Source organism: Sparus aurata, chromosome 14 (assembly GCF_900880675.1).
Source record: "Sparus aurata chromosome 14, fSpaAur1.1, whole genome shotgun sequence".
In the NCBI taxonomy this organism is placed as follows: domain Eukaryota; kingdom Metazoa; phylum Chordata; class Actinopteri; order Spariformes; family Sparidae; genus Sparus; species Sparus aurata.
In genome coordinates this window covers 22192571-22208553 of record NC_044200.1, presented here as the reverse complement: position 1 = coordinate 22208553, position 15983 = coordinate 22192571, and the positions used below count along the sequence as shown (strand labels likewise).

Here is a 15983-nt window from a genome sequence, read left to right as displayed (position 1 = left end):
GGGCATCTAACCTCCGCTAGCTTAGCTGGATTTCTACTGAAAAGCTAAAAACAGATTTCAACTCTCCTCCATCAGCTTCCGGGTCGGGGAAGTCCCGACGCGACGATTACCGAGTGCAGTTAGAAATGCTCAATTCCGTTCTTTTCCCTGTCCGCTCTCGATAATAACGGTTATAAACTGGCAGGTAAGACACATATGAACTTTGATTGCTTTTCCATGGAGTCATAATCATACATTTTCATCCATGAGCCGCGGAACTCTACTGCACTCGGTAATCGACTCGTCGGGACTTCCCGTCAACAGGAAGCTGCTGCAGAAGAGTGGTTAATTTAGTCAGCTTTTCAGTAGAAATCCAGCTAAGCTAGCGGAGGTTAGATGCCCCGGACTATGTGCTGAGACCCTATTTGTACTGTTGCTGAAGTTTGGTGCTGTTCTGAGCATTATTTGTGGCTTTTTGGTGGCGGTTTATATTTGGATCCATTTACTGCAGTGTATTGTTGTCGTGCGGTCGTTTCTGAGGTTGATAAAACTCCGTAAATTAGCGGTCTGCTAACTTGATCTCTTGAGTTTCACAGTGATTTAGACCATTGATTAAATTTACACCGGAATATCCCTTTAAGACATCTCCTCAGGGAGAGTGTAAAACTACAAACATCTACCTGACGAGGAGGAAGAGGAAAGAGTTCGAGGCAGACGTGATCTCGAGGCAGCTAATTTCCTCTGCAAAGCGATTTCACTCAAACTGATGGTATGAATATACAAAAAAAACATCACAAGCAGCACCTTTTTTAATTAATCTAACCGTGAACCTACATACGATATGGTAGATGGAAAAAAACACATCTACGGTTGTAAAAAAGAAGAGCGCTGTATGCTTTGTGTCTGTTTGTTTCAGCGGATGTATTCACAGAAGCAGGTAAACTGGAGGGTTTGCTTGCATTCAAGGTTGGAAAAACACAAAGAGCATCCCCCAAAAAAAAAACAAAAAAGAAAAAAGAAAAGAAAGAAAGCAGACGTATGTACAGAGAGGCAGAAGAAACTGTCCGGAAAAAAAGTTTTTTGGACTCGAGCAAAATCAGCTTGGTCGTCACTGACACCAAAAACAATCACAAGAACGCACACAAAACTTCAACACGGTGGACACAAACTCACACACACATACACCTGAACACACGCTGATGTGAAATGTGCGCCATACATGATGCAACTATGTCGGAAGTGGTTGGTGGTTGGTGGTGGTGGAGGTGGTTGGTGGTGGTGAGATGGACGGGAGAGTATGGTGCACAAAGCTCACAACCTAAAAAAAACAAAACAAAACAAAACAAAAAGGATTTAATCTAGTAATTTACCCTTGATCTCATCAAAGCGATGCCAACAAAGCAGGATTGCCGCTGAATATATTAAGACATGGTGCGATAAAGGCAGCGTTACGTCGGCACACGGTGCAGGAAACACACACACACACATATCAAATAAAAAAAATAAAAACGCTGGCCTGTCTCCATGCAGAGCTGTCTATATTTATCAAACTGGCATTGTGACATTTCCAGCTTCATCGACACATGCAGTATACAGCAGCCCACTCATTCACACCGAGGAGCTCAACCTGAGTGTGTACTATTCAAGGTTGGACTGACATTCAGAGTCAGGGAAAGAGAAAAGAGCGAGAGAGAAAGTGTGGAGAGAGAGACGAGACAAGAAAACGGGGCATTCATGCCGGCGCGAACCGGCTCGGTGGAGGCAGGAAGTGGGGATGGAAGCGGCGCGAGTGTTAACGTGAAGGAGAGGAAGAAGAAGAAGAAGAGGAGGAGGATGGAGAGAGAGAGAGAGAGAGAGAGAGAGAGAGAGAGAAGGAGGGGTGGGTAGCTTTTCATATTCATGCTCTGTTGGGAGTGCGCTCCAAAAGAGACAGCAAAACCACGGCTGCTGGAGCGAGGCCGAGCCGACATGAAAGGGGAGAATGATGGAGCAGAAACAGGGAGCTTGTCAAAAGGAGGGCAGCAGCAAAAGACGAGGGCAACGAGAGGGAACACAAGGAGAGGAGGAGGAGGAGGAGGAGGAGGAGGAGGAGAGAATCTGAAGGTGGCGATATTTAACCTGAGCCGAGTTCAGACATCAATCTAGCAGTTTTTTTAATTATCAAAAGGGACAGTTCACTTAAAAAAAAAATCAAAAACACATATTTCTCCTCTCACCTGTCGTTCTGTTTGTCAATCTAGATTATTAAGGTGTGAGTTTTTAGAGATTTCTGCCTCTAGATACCAACTCGACTTGTGCCGTCTCTTTCCAGAAATCACGACCAGGAAGTCCAGAGACGCTGCAGTGAGCAGTTTCACGTACAAACTATTTTCTTTACGTATCACCACGCCTGCGTGTACGACACATATCCCGCCATCTCTGACAAAATGCCAATTGTCTGCTGATCGGGAAACAGATTCACGGCAGTTTTCAAACGATCCGATGCGGCTTCAGACGGACTTCTAATAAGCATGGAAGGGGAGGATATCTCTGAGCTCATTCACTCCTCTGGCACATACGCCAATAAAGTTTTCTAGCTTCAGAGTTACTTCCTGGTTTTTCCAGCCAACTGAATATGTGCAGTAGAGTTTGTTTGACTGGTCGTGCTTGCAAGATTTCTCGGCTCAAAGAAAGTCGGACGATTAAAAAAACCTCCATGGCTCAAAAAGGAATAAAAGAAAAAGTCGTGATTTACTAGTTTGCAGTTCGAGGTGTCCCGTCGACGGTTTTAAAGACGTCTCTTTTATCATCTTCCTTTCTAAATTGTAAGCAATGTGAGGTATCTACTCATGGACAAGAAGCTAACTAACTAAGCTAGCTAACGCACGAGTCTCTTGTCCGTTCGTAGATACTTCTGGGTTTGGTTCCGACGTGAAACTGCTCACAACAAGCTCTGTGGATTATCTACAGTCACCAGGTCGTAATCTCCGTAAAGAGACGTTGCTGTTGAGTTTTTGTAGTTCCATTATATCGGCGTGAAGGCAGACATACCTCCAAAACTCAGCAACTCACACCAAAACAATCTCCAGCAGATGGATAAATCGTCCACAGCTCAGAGGGAAAGTGCGTTTTTTGATTTTGGGGTGAACTCTCCCTTTAATCCCTCCCCGCCAGCGAAAATTAGACACCAACAAAACACCAACACACACACACATACACACACACACACACAGACACACACAAACACACCCCGTCCGCCCGGTAACAACAACAGGTCTACAGTCCTCAACGGTCTACTTTGAGTTTCTGGAGCTTGTGAGCAGGTTAAAAGGCACAAACACCAAAAAAAATCACGACAACGCAAGAACACAGATCCAAACCTGACGGACACATGTAAGCACGAAACACACAGACATGCACACGCGCACACATATACAGTGCGTGTATCATGGGATGGCTGTGGTTTGTCGGTGGTGGTGGTGGTGGGGGGAGGTGTTCAAAGACAGGAGGACGCAGGTAGGTATGCAGCGCATCAACAACACAGCATGGTTTCTCTATTAAACATGGAGGTCTGAGAAGCGGAGACGGTGGATACACACACCATGGCACTGTGCCAGAACGGAGGCCGACAACACTGACGGAGATCTGAACAATGGAGATGGTTTCGGCAACGATGGTTGGTTGATGGTTTCGGTGATGGCGGTGAGGTGCCGGGGATCATGGAGGGGGGGAGGGGGGCGACAACACTGGTAATGGTAACGGTGCAGAGCGGAGGACGTAGGCAGGCGTTGGCCCTCCCCTCCCCCCGGCGTCGGACCCCCCGACCTGAGTGGCTGCGGTGTTACCTGGGCTGGCCAACGCTCCCAGGGAGGCGGCGTTGGAGGACAGGGGGTTTGCGGTGGAGGGACTGGCTGAGTTTTGGGCCGCCGCCGCCGCCGCTGCTAAAGTGGCCAGGTTCTGCAACTGCAGAGCACTCATACCTGGAGAGAGGAGCCAGAGAGGGTGGTGTCAAACCTGGGGAGCGAGGCTGAGGCGTGGCTGGGTCGCCTGGCCGGAACCGGGACAGTGCACCAGAGGACAGCACTTGAACAACGAGTGTCCGGAGGGTTGAACAAGAATAACAAGAGGAGTGTGTGGATGTGCTGTACTTGTGTTTCCTGGAGGTAATCCTCATGTTTCCTGCTCTATCTGAGACAACTTGAACGCATCTCTTCCCTGCCACCGCGAGGAGTCGGCAGCGTGTGAAGGCAAAAAACACTACAGCAGCTGATCTCGCTAATAAGTCCCACATGTGTTTAAATCAGTAAAAGCAGCTGCTGCAGTGTTTAGGTTTGGTGAATTTCATCCGAGGCTGAAATAATCTTTCTGATTTAATTAAACCTATATTCCAGAGGAAAAGCTCGGTGGAGGAGGTTTGATAAATACAGGAAACTAAACCTTTCTAGTCTGGTTATCTTTACTTTCTTTTTATATCACTAGAGATTCCACTTCTTCTTCTGTGCTCAGCTAAGTTGTGCTTTGTATAAATTAAAGTGTAATCACTCCATAAAAATCATGATTAAAGCCTGACTGATACTGGACCTCTGAGGCCGACATTGAAACTGAATATAAAATGGTGCCTCTGGGTGATGAGAGTGCCTTTTAAACATCTGCCCAGAGATAACAGGCTGAATCCGACTGATTTACGGTTATGTTTTATTTCCGATGATCAAAATCACGAATCTGTTTGTGTTACAGCCAGAGACCGCTGTTTGAGATGGTTTATAAACATTTGTAAGCTTGAAACCGATTCATATTTTTTACGAGACATCGAGACATTTTCCATCTTTGATAGTGGCAATAAAGCGATTGGGTGTTTCAACATTTGTAAGCGTGAAACCACTGGATATTTTTAACAGGACATCAAGAGGTTTTTTGACGAGACGCTACGACGAAAACTACGAGATGGCTGAGACTGATGTTCGAGATGGTGTTTCAACATTTGTAAGCGTGAAACCACTGGATATTTATGACGAGATGTAAGGCAGTTTCAAGCCGTGCTAGTGGCAAGAAAATGTAATGCATCGGTACAAGACGGCTGTCAGCAAGAGACCACTGTTCGAGATGATGTTTCAACATTTGTAAGCTTGATACCACTACATATTTTTAACGTCATGTTGGGAAATTTTCACGCTGTGCTAGTGGCAAAAATACCTAATGCTTTTCACAAGATATTGGTACAAGATGGCAAACAGCTGTCAGCAAGAGACCACTGTTCAAGATGATGTTTCAACATTTGTAAGTGTGAAACCGTTTCATATTTTTAACGAGACATTGAGACATTTTCCATCTCTGTTAGTGGCAATAAAGCTAGATATTTATGAAGTGACAGTGGTTCAAGATGGCGAGATGTTTGCCAAGCCAGAGACCACTGTTCAAGAGGGTGTTTCAAGATATGTAAGCTTGAAACCACTGGATATTTTTAACAACATGTTGGGGAATTTGTCCACCGTGCTAGTGGAAACAATACCTAATGTTTTTCACGAGATATTGGTACAAGATGGCGAGACAGCTGTGAGCAAGAGACCACTGTTCAAGAGGATGTTTCAACATTTGTAGGCTTGAAACCACTGATAATTAGTTGATTTTTGACATCACATTGGAACTTTTCGTTGGTGATAATGAAACCAGATATTTTTGACGAGATGTTCGGACTAGGCGACGTTAGATCTGCCAAGCAAGAGACCACTGTGTGACATCATTTTGCAAGCTTGAAACCACTGGATATCTTTAATTCCAGAATGGAAAGTTTTCCATCAGTGTTACTGGCAGAACAAAATATTTTTTTTTAATAGACTTTAGGACAAGTCTGCATGACAGCTGCTAAGCCACTGTTTGTCACTTTTTTTTTTTAAAGCGTGAAACCACTGGACATTTTTAACGAGACGTTTGGATGTTTTTCATCCCTGTTGGTGACATAATCACTGGATATGTTTTGACAAGATATTAGGACACGATTGTAAGATGGCAGCCAAGCCAGAGACCACTGTTTGAAATGATTTTTCAACTATGTAAAAACGTGAAACCACTTGATATTTTTGATAAGGCATTGCGACAATTTGGCAGAGGTGTTCGTGGCCACAAAACTGGAGATTTTGGGAGAAGACGGCGAGACAGCTCCCAAGCCAGAAACCACTGTTCGATATATATTAGCTTGAATCAACTGGATATTTGTGACGAGATGCTGAAATATTAAATATTGAACGTTTTTAACAAATCCGGAATTTGTAGAAACAAACATCGGCAACATTTATTCCGCTGATTGTTTTGGATAAATTACAAGCTGTCCTTAAATTTTGACATTACTACATTTTACACTTGAATTAAAGGAACACTTACATCTCCATCAATACTGATATTGATATTGACCTCCTGTCGGTATTAGTCAGGCTTTAATCACAGTGATTGAGACTTTTATCTTTTTACTCAGTTCCATCCAGCAGTCCTACTGAAGCAGAGCTCCATACTTAAGCGTAATTAATAACTTCACGCCAACACCTGAGTGAGTGTGAAGCAAAGGCTATAAAACACCTTTCTGTGAGTAGAACTCCACACCTCCACCTTTCACCTGACTCCATATAAGATGTGTGTCTGTGTAAAATGAAAGAAAGTGTGTGTGTGAACATTATGAAGGCCTCATAAAGCAAACAGTCACCAGAGCAGCAGTTGTTTTCTTACCACGGAGGAGCTTCCTCGGACTCATGAGCAGGTTATAAAGTTAGAGGGTGTGGACACTGTCAATGTGAGGTGTATGTGTCGTATATACAGTCTGGATGTATATACAGTTACCATGGAAATACACACACACTCGCACACACAGCACAGTCACACACACACACACACACACACAAATAAGACGCACACAAACAAGACACCGATGAAGAAGAAGAAGAAGATCCATCTCTTATTTGACACCGTGATGAGTGGTTTGGAGGTCGTAACATCCGAAACAAAAAGAGAAATCCCTTCATAAAGACCACCAAACTGAGCACAGCCAATCACAGCAGATGGCTGGATTCATCACTGGGATTCACAGTTCTGATTGGTTAATTAAATACAGAAGAAAAAAAAAAAAAGAAAAGAGGCGACTGCCAGTTTCTACCATGTCGTCGTGACGAGCGGCTGCAGCAGGAAGTGGAAAAAAAAACCAAAAGCGCATGAAAAGCCAAAACCAATCTCGTTTTCAAAGCGATTCTACCCCAATTTTCTGTGATACCTTCGAACCTAAAGTGGATTTTTTACTCCTGAGAAAGACGTGAATAAGACAGCCGTCAAATCTCCCACTAATTCAGACAGCGATTGTTTTCTTTAAAGGCAGAAAATACACCAGAAGAAGAGGCTGGTTCATGAAGAGGAGGCTGTTTGAAAGAGCTCTTCTTCACGGCGCCTCGTTTCAGGGACACAAATACAAAAAAGGGTTTTTAGTCGGTTCTGAAAGTGGCTGGTTGGACATGATGCAGATACTGTACAGCCTTCTGCTCACCTTCACCACCACTTCTCTCTTCTGCATAACATTTATTTAATTCTTAAGTATCATTTCCTTTATTTCTTCTTTCCCATCCTTTCATCTGTACCTCTTTCTTGCTGCCTCATTCCTATTTTTTCCTTTCCTTTCCTTTCCTTTCCTTTCCTGCTTCCTCTTCCAAATCATACCGCCTTCCTAATTAATGCAATTTTTTTGTCTTTTCCTCTTTTCCTTTTTGTCTTCATCCCTTCTCTGTTTCCCTTCCTTTCCTTTCCTCTTCTTTCCTTTCGTTCATTTATTCTTTTCCCCTTAACCGTCTTGCACTTCCTCTTCTTTCTCGTACCTTTTCCAATTTTTCCTTTTGGTCTTCATCCCTTCTCTGTATCCTTTCCTTTCCTTTCCTTTTCCTTTCTCTTCCTTTCCTGTCCTGTCCTTTCCTTTCTCTTCCCTCCTTTCCTTGATGTATTCTTTTCTCCTTAACCTTCCTGCACTCCCTTTTCGTTTTTGTAACCTTTCCAATTTTTCCTTTTTGTCTTCATCCCTTCTCTGCATCTTTTCTTTCCTTTTCTATCCTTTTTTTTCCCTTTCTCTTCCTTTCCTGTCCTTTCCTGTCTTTTCTTTTCCTTTCCTTCATTTATTCTTTTCACCTTAACATTCTTGCACTTCCTCTTCTTTCTCGTACCTTTTTTCCAATTTTTCCTTTTGGTCTTTATCCTTTCTCTGTATCCTTTCCTTTCCTTTCCTTTTCTGTCCTTTCTTTTCCTTTCTCTTCCTTTTCTTTCCTTTCCGTTCCTGTTCTTTCCTTTCACTTCCTTTCTCTTCCTTTCCTTTCATTCATTTATTCTTTTCTTCCTCTTTCTCTTACCTTTTCCAATTTTTCCTTTTGGTCTTCATCCCTTCTTTGCTTCCCTTCCCTTCCCTTCATTTCCTGTCCTTTCCTTTCCTCCTTCTTCTTCTTTCTCATTTATTCTGCTTTTCTCTCCTGACCTTTTCCCTCCTCGTATTTCTCTCCTGTTTCCTATCACCTATTCATTTATTATTTTTCCATCCTCAGTCTTTTTCTGTTATTTCCTCTCCTCCCTTCCTTCACTCACACCATCGTTGCCTGATTCCTTCTCATTTCCTTCTCTTTGCCTCTCGGCCATCTTGATCTGTTTTTCCATTCCTCTTCCTCTCATCATTTCCTTATTATCATTTCCCAAATCTAACTGCTTCTCTCCTTCCTTTACCTCCTCCGCCTTCTTTCTCTTTAACCCTCTTGTTTCTTTCCTCTCATCCAATCCCGGCTGCCATTCCCCTCCATGACCTCTCCTTCACCTCCTCCTCTTCCCTCCTTCTTGTCTATCTTCCCAGTCCCTCTTCCCTTTCTTCTCTCCAAGCTGATGACAAAGACGACTCCACGACATCTCTCTACCTCTCTTCCCTCCTTTACTTCCTTCCTTGAAGCAACTCCACACCAATACTTACTTACTTGCATTAGTCAAAAGGTTATCTCCCCTCATTGAACGTACATTTTCAAGGCAGTCGTAAGGAGAGGAGGAGCGGGCGGCAGATAAAAATAACTGGGTTAGAGAGCTGAGAGAGAGAGAGAGAGAGGAGGCAAAAGAAAGAGAGACGGCATGAGACAAATACAATCTACTTCCCACATCAGAGTATCCGGGCTGTGCAGATGGTACGAGAGTGTGTGCGCGACCGTGAGCACATATGTGTGCGAGGATGCATGTGTGTGTGTGTGTGTGTGCAGCCTGTATGGCAGCGCCGGGCTGCACCAGGCTGGCGTTGGCTGCGTCTAATTGAATGCTCATTGGTGTAATTGAAGCCTCTCAGCTCTGCAGCTCCTCGTGTTAAAGACTGGGACCAGATGTCATTCAGCTGTGTCACATCTCCTGCCAATCACTAATGCTCGCTCTCTCGCTCTCTCGCTCGCTCTGCCTCTCTCGCTCGCTCGCTATCGCAGATGGAGGACCAACAGATCTCCAGATTCAGACGCACGTTCCACACAAAAATTACCCAGAGCCTATTTATTCGTGTGTGCAAAAAAAAATATTCAAATCAGCCACGGGAAGCAGTCGTAACTCGAGGGAACACGACAGAGAGCAGGAGGATCCGAGAGATCGTAGGGCTCGCCACCCCCCAAAAAAACTCCCATCACACTCAGAGCTGTTATTGTGTATCCGCTGCTTTCTTTCCCTTCATCCCGTTAGCGTCAAATGACTACAATTAAGAGCCAACACCCCGCCGAGGCGCTCGCAGAAGGGTAGAAGAAGAAGAGCGTGGAACAGACAGGGTGTGCGAGGGCTGCAGGGAGGAAGGCGTAAAGGTGAGATAAAGAAAAGTGAGGAGGGTGGGAGGTGCAAAAAAAAGAGGCTTAAAATAAATAGAGAGGGAGGAAGAAGAGGAGGAGGAGAGTTTAATGGAAAGAGAGAAGTCAGAGATGATGAGGAGAGAGTATCCGCCGGTCCCTGGAAGTCTTAAATAACCCAAATTTAAAGCCCAAAAAAATTATGTTTCTTAAAGACAGAGATTTTATCTTGTTCAACATTTAATAGGAGGCTTCTCGGCACGCTCAAGGCTTTAGATTAATACAGAACTGGGTTAATACAATATGCATTTTTTATTGCGTCAGCCTCACTTCAGAGAATTGGACTGTCCCTCCCCACTTTACTTCTTACTTCCTTGTGTCCTTTAACTTTACTCAACCCATTTTGGAGTTTGAAAACTTTTCACCGCCTGGCAAAAAAAACAGGCGGGATTATATATCGAGCTGATGTCTTTATTTTTTTCCTGCTTCTAATGTCGCCCTTGAACCTGCAGATACTCGAGAGATGCAAAGACGACAGATCACAGAGACCCCTCCACAATAAGAGGGGGCAGTAGATGGCGCCAGCCAGCAGAGCAAGATCTCCACCAAAAGGAGCCCATACTTGAAACAATTTCACTCCACTCCCTTTTTCTTTTTCTTCCCTCCTTTCTTTCCCGTGATTCATCCTTCCCCGCGAAAGCCGCGGTGCTACTGTTACTCGCCCAGGGCACAACTCTTGTCTGGCCTCATTAAAAGATCAAGACAATTCTTAGCAACAGTTAATAAATCTTCAGGGCAACGATCTCTCTTAACTCCGCCACGCGAGTTCATCTGTTATGCTCTTTGGTTCCTCTTTTAGAAGTCTGTGAAAAAAAAAAAAATAAAGAATAAAACAACAAAAAAGAAAAAAAAGAAAAAAAAACAAAGAGGCGCAACAAAGAGTCCGTTGCTGTCGTACAAGAGAGGTTTCAGGGGAGTTTTTTTTTTTTTTTTTACCGACTGATTTTTGACTCACCGGCCATCTGCTGGATCCCGCTGAAGGCTCCGAGGTTACCGGAGGAGGTTGCCTGCTGAAGCAACTGATGGCAAGAAAGAAAGAAAGAAAGAGAAGGAGAAAGTGAGAGGGAGGAGGAGGAGGGGGAGACACGAGAGAGAAAGAAAGAAGAAACAAAGTGAGCTGCACGGCGACAGAAAGCAGAACACATGTCTATACAATGCTACGCTGAGAGAGCTAAACTGGTAATGAGCGGGTTAGCAATGCGTTTTTTTTTTGCCTCAGTGCTCGATGAGTAAATGAGCTGCTAATACAGTTTGATCTCTCCTCTAAGCAAACACTGTTTGTATTCCACCATGATTCTTCCAGACAAGTTGAGCATGAAAGCTCTAATCTAGCCGACTAATTAGATTCCAAAACAAAAGTGGAATACTGATGCTGTCAAAAACTCATCCTTCAAAGACTTGAATTAACAGCAAATTAACATCTTGTTTCTATTGTGCGAGTCATTTTCATTTTTTTTTTTTCACTTCTCCATCCAGAATGGAGCTTAATCTTCTCAAAAAAAGACCGAGGAAAAGGATTGAAAGAGCAGAAAAAAAGAATCTGGGAGCCCAATTCACAAAACACTTCTCTCATTTCTACCCTCCCCCACACAAAAAATTAATCAATATCCAGTGGAGGAGGGATGTTTGTCGAGTTAATTGCAGTTTTGGATTAAAAGATATTTGAGAATTTTGAGTTCCCAGATTGTGAAATGTGTGATTGTAGGGGAAGTTTGGGCTGGAGTCAAAAGGTGAGCGCCCAAGTCCTGAGTTAGAGGCCTCTGAGGAGGTAAAAGGCTGCAGAAAAAAAAAAGGAGGTTTCTGAACTTTAAAACAGAAACCGGAAAAAAAAAGAAACCTCCCAATCTACCAAATCAACCGGTGAGTCTCAGATGCTGTGCAGCCGAGCTTCCACTGCAGGAGTTCTCAAATTGGGGGATCAGCGGACTCCCGGGGGGGATCCACGCCGTCCCCCGGCCAATTTCTTTGTGTTTTAATCCCACAAAAAGTCACAAGACTTTATCGCAATCAGTGAATAAATTGGAGGAATCGCTCTCAACTTTCCATTCTTACCGTCCTGAGTTAAACTGTGCATCCTCGAGACGTGAAATTTTAATGAGCTACAGTCGGAGAAGCAGAGATGTTTTTTTTAGTTTTTTTTTAGTGTCTATAATGATTTATTTAAGAAGGAGGAGAAGGCCTTCGTTAAACAATAAGGAAGCACTTCTTCTGTCAGTTAAAGGTGAAACATCTTTAAATCAAATTCAGAGACAAAGGGAGACGTTTTTAATCGGACGACGACTTGAAGGACGTCCGTAAATCGATCCTGTGTCTCTAGATATGCCGACGACTAACTGGTGTCACCTCGTAAATATTTAGAGGAAACGTTTATTATCTTGACTTTGTTCTGTTTGGATCTATCTATCTATCTATCTATCTATCTATCTATCTATCTATCTATCTATCTATCTATCTATCTATCTGTCTATCTATGTAATTAAATCACATTTTGCATTTGCACTAGTATTTTTTCAAGCATGTCATTTTGCTCGTACTTAAGAATGCACTACACCATGTAATTTACTTAGTTACTTTAAAGTCATAATTGAGTACAATTTGAATTAAACTGAACTTTTCATCTGCTTTTTGTAGCCAATGAAAACACTGACATACGAACAAAAACACAAAACTCTGTGTTAAAGATTACTTAACTTAAAAAGTTCCTCATTGTCGCTTTAAGTGTCATTTTATTACCAGAAGTTTTCCTTGTAATGGAGTAATATTCAGTAATGTAACTGTGTTTGTACCTGAGCACAGACGCTCTGTACTAAAGATCACAAAATTTGTGATCTTGCAACCAGGTGCAAAAGGTGGTAAAAATGGTAAATTAATAGTTATTCAAACTTCAGTTCAGCTATTTCAATCAATAAAATGCTTTTTAATTAATTTATTAAGAAACTGTTTGTCGTAAAGTTGCAAATAATCATTAATAAAAATAAAAAAATCGATTTTCAGCATTTCATTGTTTGTTAAATGTTGAAATAACTTAACTTAAGTCTAAATAATATAAATTTGCAGTTTCTTAATGATGGATATTATAAATCTCCCTGAAAACATCTTTGTAATCGAGAACTTCATCAGAATATGTTTGAGAGTTAAAACAGGAGCGTCCTCGCATCTTCTCCTCTGGTTGGACATGTTAAACACACGTTATCGTGTCCCGGCAGCCTCGCGCATCACTCAGAGACCTCATTTCCTCAAAATGCTACGACCCCGAGAGGAGGGTGGAGGAGAGCGACAGTGACAGGGCTGAAGGAGGAGGAGTTACAGAACAAAAGGAAGAAGGGAAGAAGAGAGTATATGTTTTTTTTCTGTTCAAAGCTGGGTGTTTTCGATTGGGGCACTGACTGCGGCGGCGTTGGCCATGGGGCTGCAGTAAGGGGTGGAGGAGGTGATGGTGGAGGTGGGCGACGCGGCGGCTCTCCTTACAGCCAGATACTGCGGAGTGAGGCCGCCCAGGCCCGTCAGGCTCCCCCAGGTGGTCGCACTGTTGAGCTGCTGCATCTGCTGCGCCAGCTGCTGCTGCAGACGCCGCTGCTCCTTGTCCTTCTGTGTGTCGGCGAACTTCACCACGATGGGAGACGAGCAGCCCTGCAGGGGGGAGGAAGAGGAGGAGGAGGAAGAGGAGGAGGAGGAAGAGGAGGAGGAGAGGAGGAAGAAGAGGAGAGGAAACATGGTGAGTGTTTGTGCTGCTTCACCAACAGAAAACAAGTGTTAAAATAAAAATGATTCATACAGTAAACACATTATTATAAAGGTAAGAAATTAAGGTGTTAATGACGACACACACACACACACACACACACACACGCACACACACACACACACACACACACACACAAGCACACAGGGAGGGACACAACACAACACACAGTCCTGCTTTAACAAACTTTACATCAGCAAAGAAAAAAAAAATATTCTCAATTAAAACCTGCTCATGAAATTATCTCTCTCTCTCTCACACACACACGCACACACACACGCACACACACACACACACACACACACACACACGCACACAACACACACACACCGCACACACACACACACACACACACACACACACAGAGTCACACAGGAAGCTTGACTCTAAAGCCAGTGGGCTTTCTTCTTCCCCCACAAGGGCTCAGTTATCTCTGAGTCCAGAACGGTTTCACCAGAAAGAGATTTCCTGAGTTCTCCAACTATTTCATCATCTCATATGAAGAGAGACTTGATGTGTGTGTGTGTGTGTGTGTGTGTGTGTGTGTAGTGTGTAGTGTGTGTGTGTGTGTATTAGTGTGTGTAACAGGGAGAGAGAGAGAGAGAGAGGTTGATTGAAATGACCAGAGGAAGATTTAGAGATTCGGACAATCAGAAGAAGTGAAGCTAATTGTCCGAATGTCTACCGTCAGAGCAGTGTGTGTGTGTGTGTGTGTGTGTGTGTGTTTGTGTGTGTGTGTGAGAGATCAATGAACTGTCACACACAGAGAGAGTAGAAAACACACACACACACACACACACACAACAGAACGCTCCTGATGAAAGTTGCGGCGGCGGCTGAAACACAGCGAAGCTGAAACAAGTCATAATCTATCACACCACACCATTACTCACACCGTGCAATCAAAGCCTAACTAGGGGCAAATCCGTTGGAAACAAAGGCAATCTGCCACGGGAGAATAAAAAACCTTTTGATTGAAACATTTAGTTTGAGGCGCGATCCACGCTCGGCGGGGGAGAGGAGGGATTTGGCTACTTTCGCAGATCGCAGCAGCAGCAGACAGTCAGTGTCAGGAGTGAGGAGCTGAACTGAGATCTGTGTTGTGCAGCTGCATGTATGTTGGAGTTAAAGTCAAATACTGATCACAATCTTTGTGTTCCCTGATTAGCATCATTCCCAGCATGCATCACATTTGACCTGAACTCCCATGAATCCAAACCTTCCTCTAGTTTGGAGAAACTTTAATGACAGACTTCATCATTACATTTTTATGAAAAAATCAACCAAAATAGTTCCCAGAGTTCATTGCGATCCTCTGACATTGCTTGTTGTCTCCTGAACTCAAAGGACACTTAATTAGTACTTAATTCAAATTTTTAGATGCTTCCAGGTCGACAGCTGCATGGAAGCAGGAACCAGATGCTCATCTTCATCTTCATCTATACTTTGCACAACTATAGACTTTGTTTTTCCTCTTTTCTTTAACTACATCTGCCTCAAAACGTCTGCAGGAGAACTTAATCAAGGACGGAAGATGACTCGGCGGACAAACAACGACTTCAAAACTTCAGTTCAAACCAAAGTTGATGAAGGCTTCTGCTCCAACCCGTGTGAGGTACTCGTAGCTAATGGCTAAAATCACTGCAGGCGGGGAAATCTGCTAATCCTGGGGCTTTCTACAGACCTTCCCTGCTCTACCCAGCTCGGATATTTGTACTGTACTTCCAGCCAGTAAAACATCGTCTGTACCAGTATCTGTTCGACTGACTGTATCTGTAGTTGGAGGAACAGACGCTTGTTCCAGCTCGACAAATAGTCTCACAAATGTTTCATTAAAGCTTTAAGCATCCTTTTGGTTTTTGTGGAAACGCTTAAGAACTAAAAAAAAAATCACCTGAACATGATTCTTCCTCCCCGGACGCTGATGCTGTTTCATCTCACTCATGGCTGATTAGCACCGTAGTCACACGGTGTTTCTAATCTATGATGAATTATTAAAAATCCCCCTACGGTAAAATCAATGCTGATTTGTTTCTTTGAGCGAAACCGACAGATGGGCATAAGCTGCTACTTCTTTCCCTCCACCAGTTCTCATCGTTTAAGGGGCAAAGTTGACCAAACCGGCCGATCGGCAGGGAGAAAAACTTCAAACGCGACCCAGATTTCAGGGGGAAGCAGTCAGCGGAGAGCGTATAGTAAGGGGCCCCTCGCCCTCGGCCCCTCTCCCAGGGCAGGACTCTCATTCTGGGCTGCATTTCCCTCTCGCTCGCCGGGTGTCAGCTGGAGTAATGAGATATTTAGCGGAGAGGGATGGGGAGCTCCCGTCTCGGGGGGAATCGACTGCAGCGACGCGGCCCTCAGACTGACACTCTCCCCCCTCCGAAATGCAATTCTCCCATCGTCGCCTCTCCTTTTAT

The 15983-nt window shown here is 43.8% G+C and overlaps 1 protein-coding gene across 28 annotated transcripts in view; it reads right to left on the bottom strand.

Moving 5' to 3' along the window:
- celf2 (cugbp, Elav-like family member 2) overlaps nucleotides 1–15983 on the bottom strand; it is a 74993-nt gene that overhangs the window by 15504 nt on the left and 43506 nt on the right. For 6 of the 28 annotated variants that reach the window (XM_030439869.1, XM_030439868.1, XM_030439872.1 and 3 more), the window contains exons 5-8: nucleotides 13212–13454; nucleotides 10780–10843; nucleotides 3804–3938; nucleotides 1350–1391 (exon numbers count right to left, since the gene is read on the bottom strand). In XM_030439869.1, the coding sequence (XP_030295729.1) occupies nucleotides 1350–1391; nucleotides 3804–3938; nucleotides 10780–10843; nucleotides 13212–13454 (484 nt within the window). The remainder of the gene's footprint in view (nucleotides 1–1349; nucleotides 1392–3803; nucleotides 3939–10779; nucleotides 10844–13211; nucleotides 13455–15983) is intronic. The other 22 variants (XM_030439875.1, XM_030439877.1, XM_030439879.1 and 19 more) reach the window with 5 other exon arrangements.